General features: G+C 44.6%; 1 protein-coding gene across 1 annotated transcript; it reads right to left on the minus strand.

Annotated features, from left to right (window-relative positions):
* Positions 1 to 6,616: 6,616 nt before the first annotated feature.
* LOC123096540 (sanguinarine reductase) lies at positions 6,617 to 11,336 on the minus strand. Its single transcript, XM_044518297.1, has 9 exons — positions 10,949 to 11,336; positions 10,317 to 10,429; positions 10,186 to 10,239; positions 9,994 to 10,078; positions 9,381 to 9,486; positions 7,667 to 7,753; positions 7,483 to 7,580; positions 7,270 to 7,379; positions 6,617 to 7,017 (listed from the first exon to the last, which is right to left on the minus strand). The coding sequence occupies exons 1-9, from the start codon at positions 11,211 to 11,213 to the stop codon at positions 6,952 to 6,954; spliced, it is 984 nt and encodes a 327-aa protein (XP_044374232.1). The 5' UTR covers positions 11,214 to 11,336; the 3' UTR covers positions 6,617 to 6,951.
* Positions 11,337 to 12,725: the final 1,389 nt, after the last annotated feature.

Raw genomic sequence — 12,725 nt, forward strand, 5'->3', positions numbered from 1 at the left:
GCTTTAAGCAGGAAGCTTATTGCAACAGCTTAATTCTCAAGCCTTTCCAACCGGATCTTTGTGAAGCTTTCCGCAAGCTGAATCTCCAAGTTGTTCCTCAAGGCGTTCTTGCCAACCTCATAGTATCTCCTACTTTGGAAGATCAAATTCGTGAGGCACAACTCCTTGATGCCATGGTGAAGAAGGTGAAACGTGGTATCGACAAGGGTCTTTCCAAATACAAGTGCTATCGCATTGATGACAGAGACACTTTGTTCTTCGAGGACCGGATTGTGGTTCCGAAAGGTGATCTAAGGAAAGTCATAATGAACGAGGCGCACAATTCTCTCCTTTCCATTCATCCTGGAAGTACGAAGATGTATCATGACCTCAAGCAGTCGTATTGGTGGACTCGAATGAAGCGAGAAATTGCTCAATTCGTGAATGAATGTGATGTCTGCCGAAGAGTGAAAGCAGAACACCAACGACCAGCTGGTCTCCTCCAACCTCTTGCTATCCCAGAGTGGAAGTTTGATCATATCGAGATGGACTTCATGACTGGATTTCCCAAGTCCAAGCGCGGAAATGACGCTATCTTCGTTGTCATCGACAAGCTCTCTAAAGTGTCTCATTTCCTTCCTATCAAAGAATCCATCACAGCAGCTCAGCTGGCAGAGCTCTACACCTCCAGAATTGTCTCCTTGCACGGCATTCCACAATTGATTTCTTCAGATCGTGGAAGTATCTTCACCTCTAAGTTCTGGGACTCCTTCTAGAAGGCCATGGGCACAAACATTCGCTTCAGCACAGCTTTCCATCCTCAAACTAGTGGCCAAGTCGAGCGAGTCAATCAAATTCTTGAAGATATGCTCAGGGCTTGTGTCATTTCCTTTGGCATGAAATGGGAAGATTGTCTTCCATATGCTGAATTCTCCTACAACAACAGCTTCCAAGCGAGTTCGGGCAAGGCCCCATTCGAGATTCTCTATGGCAGAAAGTGCCGTACTCCTCTCAATTGGTCAGAGACTGGTGAACGCCAACTTCTTGGCAATGACTTAATCACTGAAGCTGAAGAAATGTGTAAAGTCATCCGTGATAATCTCAAAGCCGCGCAATCGCGTCAGAAGAGTTACTATGATAGTAAGCATCGTGATTTGGCTTTCGAGATCGGAGACCATGTCTACCTCCGCGTCTCTCCAATGAAAGGCACTCGTCGCTTCGGTATCAAAGGGAAGCTTGCCCCTAGATACGTGGGTCCTTTCAAGATCATTGGCAAAAGAGGCGACCTCGCCTATCAACTTGAGCTTCCTTCCAACTTCGCGAACGTGCACGATGTGTTCCACGTGTCACAGCTCCGCAAGTGCTTCAAGACGCCTGAGCGCACTATCGACTTCGAAGAGATTGACCTCCAAGAAGATTTGTCTTATCATGAGCACCCAGTTGCTATTCTTGAAGAAACTGAGCGCAAGACTCGCAACAAGTCTATCAAATTCCTGAAAGTGAAGTGGTCGCACCATTCCGACCGGGAAGCCACCTGGGAACGCGAGGACCATCTCCGTTCCGAATATCCGGAGTTCTTTCAGTCCTAGATCTCGGGACGAGATCCTCTCGTAGTGGTGGAGTGTTGTAACACCCCGCATGTAACTTGCCATATTTGTAACTCCGACTCTTGCCATTTCCGGCTATGTGATATGTTTTTCCCTCCGTTGTCGGGTTTTGTCTTTCGTTTTGTATTTTGTCATGTCATGCATTTTCATATCATGTCATCATGTGCATTGCATTCGCATACGTGTTCGTCTCATGCATCCGAGCATTTTCCCCGTTGTCCGTTTTCCAATCCGGCGCTCCTATCTCCTCCGGTGCACCCCTCTTGTTTTCTTTCGTGTGCGTGTGTCAAACTTTCTCGGAATGGACCGAGGCTTGTCAAGTGGTCTTAATATACCACCCGGAGACTACCGGTCAAGTTTCGTTCCATTCGGAGGTCGTTTGGTACTCCAACGGTTAACCGGGCATCCGCAAAGTCCATTTGAGTATCCAGCAAAAACCCCCTCCAAAAACCAGCCCAAAGCCCACCAAACTCTCTTCCATGCTCTAGGTCGTTCGATCACGATCGTGTGGGCGAAAACCGCACCTCATTTGGAGCCTCCTAACTCCCTCTACCTATAAATGTGTGGGCATCCCGAAATACGTTTGCAGGCGAAACCCTAATTTTTCCCCTCTCCGCGGGCGGACGCGTCCAGCCGCCGCCGGACAACGTCCGCCGCCGCGCCCCGACCAGTCAGAGCGCGACACGTGTCCCGCCGGACTCTCCACCGCGCCGCCGGCCCGCAGGCCCATCGCCGGCCCTCCGGCCCGCCTCCTCCCGCCGCCTCCGCCTCGGGCCCCGTGCCCGCGCCGCCGGCCGCCATCGCCACCGGCCCCCGCCGCCGCGCCATCACCGCCGGCGCTCGCCGCCCCCGCCGGCGGCCCCCTCCTCCGGCGCCGCCGCCTCGCCTCCGGCCTCCGGTCCCCTCGCCCGCCGGCCCCCTCTCCTCCTCCGGCCCGAGCCGGCGAGCTCGAGCTCCCGTTGACCGCGATCCAGATCTGGTCAAAGGTTGACCCGAAACCCCCCTCCGTTTTTTCCTAAGTCTGAGAATTCTATCCGCAAGTGCTCCTGTTCCCGACGCGATAACTTTGTGCGTGTAGCTCCGAGTCGCGCGTATAATATGTCAAATTGTTCGCCTCGTGATGCTCTTCATTTTGTTCAATTGCACCATTTTCATTAGAGGTCATCTTGATGCCCAAATCTTCGTTGGAAGAGGGCTAGTTGCTGTTAACCTCTGGTTCTTATCAGAACTTGGAGATTTGTCTTTTTTGTATCATTTAATCTGTACATCTTTTGAGCATGAGCTCTACATGTATTTTGAAGTATGCCATTCCATCTTTTCAGTGGTATAGTCCATGTATTTTTTTGATCTCTGTGGTGACTAGCACAAGCATGCAAAGTAGGTCCCGTAATATTTCTGATTTCAGGGACTTAATGATTTCTCTAAGTCCTCGTCTGCTGTAATTTTGTTACCATATAAACTTGATGCTACAGAGAGATCCATGCATATTTTGGAGATGTTCAGTAAGGATGTTTTTTAGATATAGTTGTAATTGATCCATTCCTACAATTGTTTGCAATTTTAGAGTACCATAGCATGACTCAATCTTGCTCTACTTTTGCCATAAAATATTTCTGGCAGATTCTTAACATGACATGCATTTTTTCCAAGCTTATTGTAGTTGATCCATACATGCTATGCAATTGTTATTGCCATGGATAGCTTCATAAACATGTCATCTTGCTGTAGGTATGCTTGGTTTGTCATGCATTGCTCTGTAATGAGTGCATCAAGCTCACAAAGAGGCCTACATATTTATATTTCTGCCATGCTCTGTTTTCTGCTAAGTCTGAAACCTGATAACGAAACTTGCTATGTTTACATGCTTGCCATCATTTCTTCTGGTCCTTTTTGGCTTATGGTCATTAAGGGACTTTTGTCATGTGCATTTAGTAGAACACTAACATGCCTTGTTTTGCTATGTTAAGTTCCTGTAGCATGTTGATTTCGTGCTCTGAACATTGCTACCTGATGCTGATTTCTGCCATGTCCAGTTTTTCACTAAGTCTGTGAACCTGTAATCTTTTGCACTTTTGCCATGCTTGTTTGAGCTTGATATGTTGTGAACTAGCAGTAGCTCAGTGTTCATCTTTTGTCAAGCATCTCCTGTAGATTACTGCCATGTGCTTTGTTGCTATGTTGGGGTGCTGTAGCATTGTTACTTGTTGCATTTTAAGTGCTATCTTGCTGTTTATCGCAGATTAGTGTCATTCTTGTTTTGCTTGCCATTTGCAAACCGTGCATCCGATTCCGGTGATCTTTATATCGATTTCGACCGAAATCATCTCATCTTTCCAGTGGCATGCTTGGTTTGCCAAGTTACTGCCATGTTCATCATTTTCCTTCCGGAGCACGCATATGCATCGCATATCATATCTTGCATATCATACATGTTTTGCATCATGTTGCTTGCGCATTTCTCGTTGTTGATTGTGGTTCCGTTTGTTTGTGTTCTTGTCTTGGGTAGAGCCGGGAGACGAGTTCGTGAACGAGGAACCTGTCGAGTACGCTTACGAGGATCAAGCTTTCGACAACTCTGAGAATCTTGCAGGCAAGATGACCACCCCTCGAAATCACTTCTATCTTTGCTATGCTAGTTGTTCGCTCTATTGCCATGCTCGCTACCTATCACTTGCTATATCATGTCTCCTATTTTAGCCATGTCAGCCCTAACCATCCTTTCCTAGCAAACCGTTGTTTGGCTATGTTACCGCTTTTGCTCAGCCCCTCTTATAGCGTTGCTAGTTGCAGGTGAAGTTGAAGTTTGTTCCATGTCGGAACATGGATATGTTGGGATATCACAATATCTCTTATTTAATTAATGCATCTATATATTTTGGTAAAGGGTGGAAGGCTCGGCCTTATGCCTGGTGTTTTGTTCCACTCTTGCCGCCCTAGTTACTGTTATACCGGGATTATGTTCCTTGAGTTTGCGTTCCTTACACGGTCGGGTGATTTATGGGACCCCCTTGACAGTTCGCCTTGAATAAAACTCCTCCAGCAAGGCCCAACTTTGGTTTTACTATTTGCCGCCTAAGCCTTTTCCCCCGGGTTTTCGCGAGCCCGAGGGTCATCTTATTTTAACCCCCCCCCCGGGCCAGTGCTCCTTCGAGTGTTGGTCCGAACCGAGCAGCCTGCGGGGCCACCTCGGGGAAACTCGAGGTCTGGTTTTACTCGTAGCTTGACTTATCCGGTGTGCCCTGAGAACGAGATATGTGCAGCTCCTATCGGGATTTGTCGGCACATTCGGGCGGCTTTGCTGGTCTTGTTTTACCATTGTCGAGATGTCTTGTAAACCGGGATTCCGAGACTGATCGGGTCTTTCCGGGAGAAGGTTTATCCTTCGTTGACCGTGAGAGCTTATGATGGGCTAAGTTGGGACACCCCTGCAGGGTATTATCTTTCGAAAGCCGTGCCCGCGGTTATGAGGCAGATGGGAATTTGTTAATGTCCGGTTGTAGATAACTTGTCACTTGACCCAATTAAAATACACCAAGTGCGTGTGTAGCCGTGATGGTCTCTTCTCGGCGGAGTCCGGGAAGTGAACACGGTCTGTGTTATGTATGACGTAAGTAGGTGTTCAGGACCTCTTCTTGGTCATTGCTAGATGACGTCCGTTCCTTGCTTCTCTTCTCGCTCTCATTTGCGCAAGTTAGCCACCATATATGCTTTTGCCGCTGCAGCTCCACCTCTTTGCACCTCCTTGTCCTATAAGCTTAAATAGTCTTGATCTCGCGGGTGTGAGATTGCTGAGTCCCCGTGACTCACAGATACTTCCAAAACAGTTGCAGGTGCCGACGATGCCAGTGCAGATGATGGCGTCGATCTCAAGTGGGAGTTCGACGAGGAACGTGGTCGTTACTATGTGTCTTTTCCTGATGATCAGTAGTGGAGCCCAGTTGGGACGATCGGGGATCTAGCATTTGGGGTTGTCTTATTTTCATCTGGATTTTGACCGTAGTCGGTCTATATGATTGTATTTTGGATGATGTATGATGATATTTATGTATTGTGTGAAGTGGCGATTGTAAGCCAACTCTTTATCCCATTCTTGTTCATTACATGAGATTGTGTGAAGATGACCCTTCTTGCGACAAAACCACTATGCGGTTATGCCTCTAAGTCGTGCCTCGACACGTGGGAGATATAGCCGCATCGTGGGCGTTACAATTAACCACCCTGGCGACGCGGGAATGAAGGAGGCCGCAGAGCATTCTATATAAGTCGTCCTCCTCCTCCAGAGCAAGGGTTAAGCATTCTCTGTAATCATACCCCCCCCCCCCAAAGAAAACGAGTCTCGAGGCACGAGGCGTAGGGCTGTTACCTCCTCGGAGAGGGGTCTGAACTCCTAAACACCGAGTGTTACACTTGTGCCTTAGCTAGGCTCTACCCCTCTTTTGTACTCCTAATACTTATTGTCAGGATCGTAACCCCGATAGACGCAGCGGGCGACGCTCTCGGTCAGCGGGCCACTTCAATGCCAGCACTAGTAGTGGTCACGTTTGCTCTAGGCCAGCATCAATGCGAAGCTGTGCCGCTCTAGAACGGTATCGATGCTAAGTCGCGTCAGGCGGGAAAGGATATGGGCAAGGGAGAGTTTTGGGTGAGCCAGGGTTGTCAAACGCAGGCAAGACAACGGTCCGAACGCTCTAGAGTGGTGGCAAGACAGCAATCCGGACGCTCTAGAGTGGTAAATGCTGAGTCACTTCAGGCAAGAAAGGGCGCAGGCAAGGAATAGTTTTGGGTGAGTCAAGATTGTCAAACGCGGAAGTGACAGCGATCCAGACGCAAAGCCCACCGCTTGCTTCCGGTTTAGAAAAAAGAACATCCGAACCACGCGGTCCGCCCTCAAACCCTCAAACCGCCTCTATCCATCTTGACCGCACTGTCCGGGCGGATAGGGACTATGTTTCTCAAAAAACAAAGAACATCTATCTACTAGTATTATCCTCGCAAGGCAAAAAGAAAAAATATACTCCCTTCGATCCGAATTAAATGACGAAACCTCTATACAATGTAAAATATCTACTATTCACACACAAATCTGTATCCAAATTCAGCCCGTGAGTCAATAAACAAAAAGGACAAACATACCGGTTTCCACCGAATATCGGCATCCGTATGATATTCTCCCATTTTTAAGCCTGAGCGCATAGCTTGGATAAGGCACATAGTACTATGCTCGATTGTTTGCAAGTCGTTTCCAAATCCCGCGACAATGACAACTCTGCACCTATGTATGTACTGACTGCTACTGCCCTTGTATGGAATTCCACTACAGTGTATATAAATTAAAATGCACTGCACTCTGTGCTTCAGAGTGCCACTAGTTCGATTCAGCAGCTGCAAATAGTTGCTTCCATTTCTCCTGGTGGCTCCCAGGTCCTTCGCCCTGCACCACATCATTTGCCATATCAGTCATTCGAAAAAAAAAAGGCATATCAGTAGGAAGAAGAGGAAATTTCAATTGGTAAGTAGGAAAATAAACAACGATTCATTTCGAGCGAGGTCTGATGTGTAACGCTAGTTGGCTAACAAAATTCACGCCATGAGTCCAACTGAATAACAGGATAAAAATAAATAGACAATGCAAGCAAAGGTTTAAAGCACAAGTTAACATCACGTCTGAAGCATGCATGAGTACCTTCACCGAACTAATCTCGTATATTTTTCCTTGGGTAGATTCAATATCCAAAGCTTGGATACATGCTTCTGCCACCACCAATCTGCTCGCTTCTCCCACAAGCTTGTCACCTAATAAGATAAGACAATCCTTTTGAAATAAGATAATGACCAAGTGTTACCAGCGTAAAAGAGCTTAGTAAGAGCAGTAGTTCATCATCAAATGGAGAGGGACCTTGGCCTATCTCAACTGCTCGTCTTTCTCCAGCTGTAGCCTTAACAAGTGTGTTCAGGTCATAGGAAGTGTAGGGCCCATCTGTTAATCTCCCCGGCCTGCAACCAGCTAGTATCATATCAGAAAAAGAACATGTCCATGAATGGGCCCATGGATTATTCCTTGTATGTACATAATAATTAACCTGATGATCGTGAAAGGTATGCCTGAATTGCGGACAAAGTCCTCTGCCATCTTCTTGTATTTAAGCACACCAAAGAGGTTCATGATACTGCAAATGCGTACTAGTATGAGGTAAGGATAAACAGATTTATATTGTACTCCCTCAATTCACTATTATAAGATGTTTTAGATATTTCAATATAGACTACATATGAACTGAAATGAGTGAACAAACACGCCAAAACTTGTCTACATACATCTGATTCAGAAAAATGTTAGAACATCTTATAATAGTGAACGGATGGAGTACATGATAAAGAAACCGGTGTAAAGCTAAACCAGAACTAAATATCCAAGTAAAATGCACAGAGACTTAAATTGGAAAAACAAGCATGCATGTCTTACACTAAAACATACACTGGTTAACAGTAACAGAAAGTAATTACTAAAATAAATTTTGCATCTATAAACAGGTTGTGGCACTTTAGTGAAAATGTCCAATTTCAGGATATCACAAGAAATATAAAAAACTTTTGTTTAGAGGCAATTGATGGAAGAATATACTACTGACCTAACCCTAATTACTCAAAAGTAGATGAAAGTAAACGACAATTTTCTTCTCTCCTTTATTGAGAGGGGTCGGCCACTTTATATAACAGACAAGCCTTGGCCAACAAGCCGGTAAATCTATTTAAACTCCAATACAATCTCTAAACTGAGTGGACTCTTTCCTAACAGAGATGCTTAATCAACCAGGAAACTAATAGGGATAAGACTCCACGTTTGATGGGCTGGTCCACATAACAATTGATGACAAATTGAAGCAGCACACGGTTGTGGAGGAACAACTCCACCTTGCTGCTACAAAGTGTACAACACTAGTGTTGAAGGAACTACTTCAACGTGATGCGCTAGATATCGCTCTAGAGGTGAATATAGGCCGATGTAGCAGCAGAAGTTCAGTCCAAAACTCCTAGAGCACAAGATGTTTGATAAGAACACCAAGTTTTATTATAGATAGTGGGGTACATAGCCAGGTTACAAACTAGAGGAGGCGACCTCTATTTATAGGCTTTGTGAAGCCTTCACACCTCAACTTCTAGTTATACCTAAAACACTCTAGAAAACATTACTCCCTCCGATCCATATTACTTGTCGCTAAAACGGATGTATCTAGACGTATTTCAGTTCTAGATACATCCATTTGAGCGACAATTAATATGAATCGCAGGGAGTACTTAAAATTTAGCATTCTACTCAGAGCTAGAAGACTAGAAAACAGTGGCTAAAGCTAAGAAAACAAGCAAATATTAGGCTGGAGTAGAAAGTACTCCCTCCAGTCCTTTTTAGTCTGCATATAAGTTTTATCCAAAGTCAAATATCTCTAATTTGACCAAACTTATAGAAAAAAGTATCAACATTCAAAATGCTAAATCAACATTATTAGATTCATTACGAAATGTAGTTTCATAGTATATATATTTGATATTGTAGACGTTGATATTTTTTTAATATAAATTTGGTCAAGCTTTGCAAAGTTTGACTTGACACAAATCTAATATGCGGAGTAAAAAGGACCGGAGGGAGTATCTGGAAGTAGTCAAATGGGTTTGACTTCTGATTTTCTTTTTCTTTTCCCTCTCTATTGTTCCTCATCACAAGTTCCACAACTTAGACATAATAATGTGTATCAATTGTACAATGCCATAGTTCTTCATCAGAGTTATAAGGTATACCTCCATGGTATTTCATTATATTTTGTAACACCAATCGATGACACCAAAACCAGTCTCTTGACCGTCTGTGGCATGGCACTCACAAAATTTCGGACGCCATCCCAATCTAGACACGTTAAATAGCGTGTCATCAGTAATAAGTGATAGAACATTGTATCCACACCCATGAGTTCATAACTAGTGCTATACATGTGCTAAAGATGGATCTGGCTCTATCAATTTACAACAATTGAATAAACACTTCTGGGCCACGAATGGCAAGTGATGTGCCATAAGCATGTTCATGATTAAAAAAAAGCATAATAAGCTCTGAAAATGAATGTTGATATTTCAATTTTCTTACAATTTATTACTTATCAGCATTCTGCAACTGTCACAATTCGATATTTATTTTCTCCACAGCGGAAGACTTTTCCCTTTTTTGCACCGGACTAACCCCCTTTCCATTGCATAACAACGGAAATACATCAGTTCCAGAACCATTACAGGGAACGGGAGAGATTTATAGGCTCCCAGGATTATCCTTGCCCCAAATCTTTGGATTGCCATACGGTAAACAAATAATCAATTTCAGTAGACCTAAGTTAAGTGCAGAATCTTGGGCAGTACGTACCGACAAGTTCAGGAGTGTTATCCCCATCCCAGCGTTTTGATGGAAATGCTGTAGTCCCAGTAGTACAGATCACATGTGTAACTCCCTATGAAAATATACCCTATATTTTGATTTATTCAATTATGCATACATAGATGGTCGAACAATTATGCATGGATTCAGCTTCAAAATAAATAAGTAGAAGAGAGCAACCTCAAACATTTCTGGATTCAACCCGTCAGCATTTCTCGTGTCCGCTTCATAAACCTGTAAAAAAGGAGACTCGTATAAGGAAGTCACAGTTTGGAGAAAATAGAATGCTGAAGCTGTTGATGTAAGATTACCTGCAAAACACTCTCATCCTGCTTGCCAAATAAGGACGCTGCCTTTTCAGGGTTTCTTAGGAGCAGCCTTGTCTTAATTTTCCTGCTCAGCAAAGATGCTACCAACAACTGACCTACAAGGATCCTACACGATCAATATCTAGCCCAAATTCGTCAAGTAACTGTGAAAACTGTAGCTGCAGGATAATAATATAGGAGTATATCAGACTGACATGAGATGCAAAGCAGAAAGGAGTATACCTATAGAATACTAGCATGTTTAGATCGCTTGAACAAAACTCCTGATGGCAAACAAAAATTGTAGGGAAGAGAAAGAAATCGCAGCTGGTTACAGGTGAATTTCGGGTGAAACAGACGCACAAAACAACTGACAGTTATTAGGCGGGCTGCCACGCCATTTTGTGTCGAAGTTGACCTTTCGAGGACACACCCGACAATCTTGTTCCTCTCACAAACTAGAAATAGTTTATACAATGCAGAAAAAGAGAGGCAGGCTTCAGTAATTTCTTAATCGAATTATGAGCTGACACCCGTCGCTACGAACTCATCCGTGGATACCAACAATGTACGGAGGTTTTCTCGAGAAAAGAATATAAGCAATTAAGAGCAGCGAAGAGGAGCTGATCTCCTACCTACGCCGCCGGTTCCGCCGACGACGAGGACCAGCCTCGAGGAGGCCTCGGCCTTTTCCTGCTGCGCGGTCCTGGGCTCCAGTGCCGCCGCGAGCCGCCACCCACCTCGACCCGACGCGGCGAGTCTCGAGGACAAGGGAAGCGAGCAAGACCGCAGCACCGCTGTGCCGCCTGGCTGCGCCAAGATGGGCGGCTGGCCGTGTTTGGAGGTTAGGTGGCGCGACGATGAGACCGCGAGCGCCGGGCTGAGGTGAGCCGTCGCCATTGTTGGAGATGGCCGCGAGGGACCAGGGGAGGGGGGCTCTGGAAACTTGAGGCGAGAGCGAGAGGGGAGATATCGGGGAGCTTGGCGGCGAGGGGGAGTGGTCCGGGACGTGCGGCGCGGCGCAACCACAGCCAACCCGGATTGACGAGCGGCGCGTGTCATCCGTCGCGAAAAAGTCCATTTTAAATCTAGAGGTTTGGCGAAACAAATTCTAACCTTTTTTTACAAGAAATAGCATCCCATTAACCAGTAAGCGCAGCATTATCGCTGGCTACCATGACTAAAACAAACTCCGGCACGTCATGTTGGGCTCAAACACAAGACCTCTTGATGTCGATCGACGCAACTAACCACCAGGGACAAGCCATCCGTTGTGTCCAGTTCCCCCTTTTTCCTTTTATTCTTTCTTTCCCTTTTTTTCTTAAATTCATGATTTTTTTTGAAATCAACGAACTTAATGTTCAGTGTGTATTTATACAATAATGTTCAGTGTGTATATTAAAAAATATCGCATAATTAAAAAGTGCAAATTTATTTAAAAAATTATTGTATATTTTAAAACAATTCATCATATAATTATGCAGTAATGTTCAGTGTGTATGTTCAAAAAATATCACATAATATAAAAATTATGTAGTAATATTAAAAAATGTCCACTATATGTAACAAAATTGTTCATATATTATACAATAATGTTAAGTTTGTATTTACAAAAAACTTACATAATAAAAAATTCAGTGTAAATTTAAAATATGTCGACAATAGTGAAAAGACGTACACTGTTTATTTCAGAACCTATATTAAAAAGAAATATGCAAAATTAAAAAGCCGAAGAATACCCAAGATCTCAAAAAGGATAAAAGAAATCCGAAAACGAAAACACATAACAAAAAAGAGCGTAAGCCAGGAATGTGCTCGCACTCATCGATTGGCATAGTGGTCTGCGCACGCTCTTCGAATTTGGCGGGACCCAGGTTCGAATCCTGGTGGTCGACTAATTTTTTATTTGCGGGAAGAATATAATCGGACGTGTCTAAATGTATTTTATAAAAGGAAATAAGCCTACACTAGGACAACCTTTGACTGCTGGCTTAGTGGTCTGCGCGAGCGTGAGGTTTTGTCGCGACCTAGGTTCGATTCTCGGGTGTGGCGGGGTTTATTTTGTGGAAAAAAATGTCAGATTTTTCTTTTTTTTTTGCAAACAAGGGCTTTTGCATGATTACATATAAAGCAAGGTTTTTTTTGCTAAAGAACAGAGACAAATCCCCGTTGAGTGCATGCCAGGGTTAGATTTAAACCAGGATTGCATAGTTCAGAATGCAATCGACCAAGATTTCGACCTGAGGGTTCGTTTCGCCGAACCTCTATAAGTTCAGGGTTTAAAATGGATTTTTTCCCGTCGCCGCCAACTCGTGCCATCAGTCAGACGTGTGGGTGTGCTACGTCTCCACGTAGTCACATTTGAACCGTCCATCGGACTTTTGATCCGTACCAGAGGTCTTCATCGCGCCG

The sequence above is a fragment of the Triticum aestivum genome, chromosome 4D, assembly GCF_018294505.1.
Source record: "Triticum aestivum cultivar Chinese Spring chromosome 4D, IWGSC CS RefSeq v2.1, whole genome shotgun sequence".
Lineage (NCBI taxonomy): Eukaryota > Viridiplantae > Streptophyta > Magnoliopsida > Poales > Poaceae > Triticum > Triticum aestivum.

What these genes read in the sequence shown, in the direction of transcription:
- LOC123096540 (XM_044518297.1), bottom strand. Translation starts at nt 11,213, where the DNA reads ATGGCGACGGCTCACCTCAGCCCGGCGCTCGCGGTCTCATCGTCGCGC. An exon ending in CGGCGGAACCGGCGGCGTAG is followed by an intron (nt 10,430 to 10,948) that starts GTAGGAGATCAG and finishes GGATCCTTGTAG; the next exon opens with GTCAGTTGTTGGTAGCATCT. An exon ending in AGCAGTTGAGATAGGCCAAG is followed by an intron (nt 7,380 to 7,482) that starts GTCCCTCTCCAT and finishes TTATCTTATTAG; the next exon opens with GTGACAAGCTTGTGGGAGAA.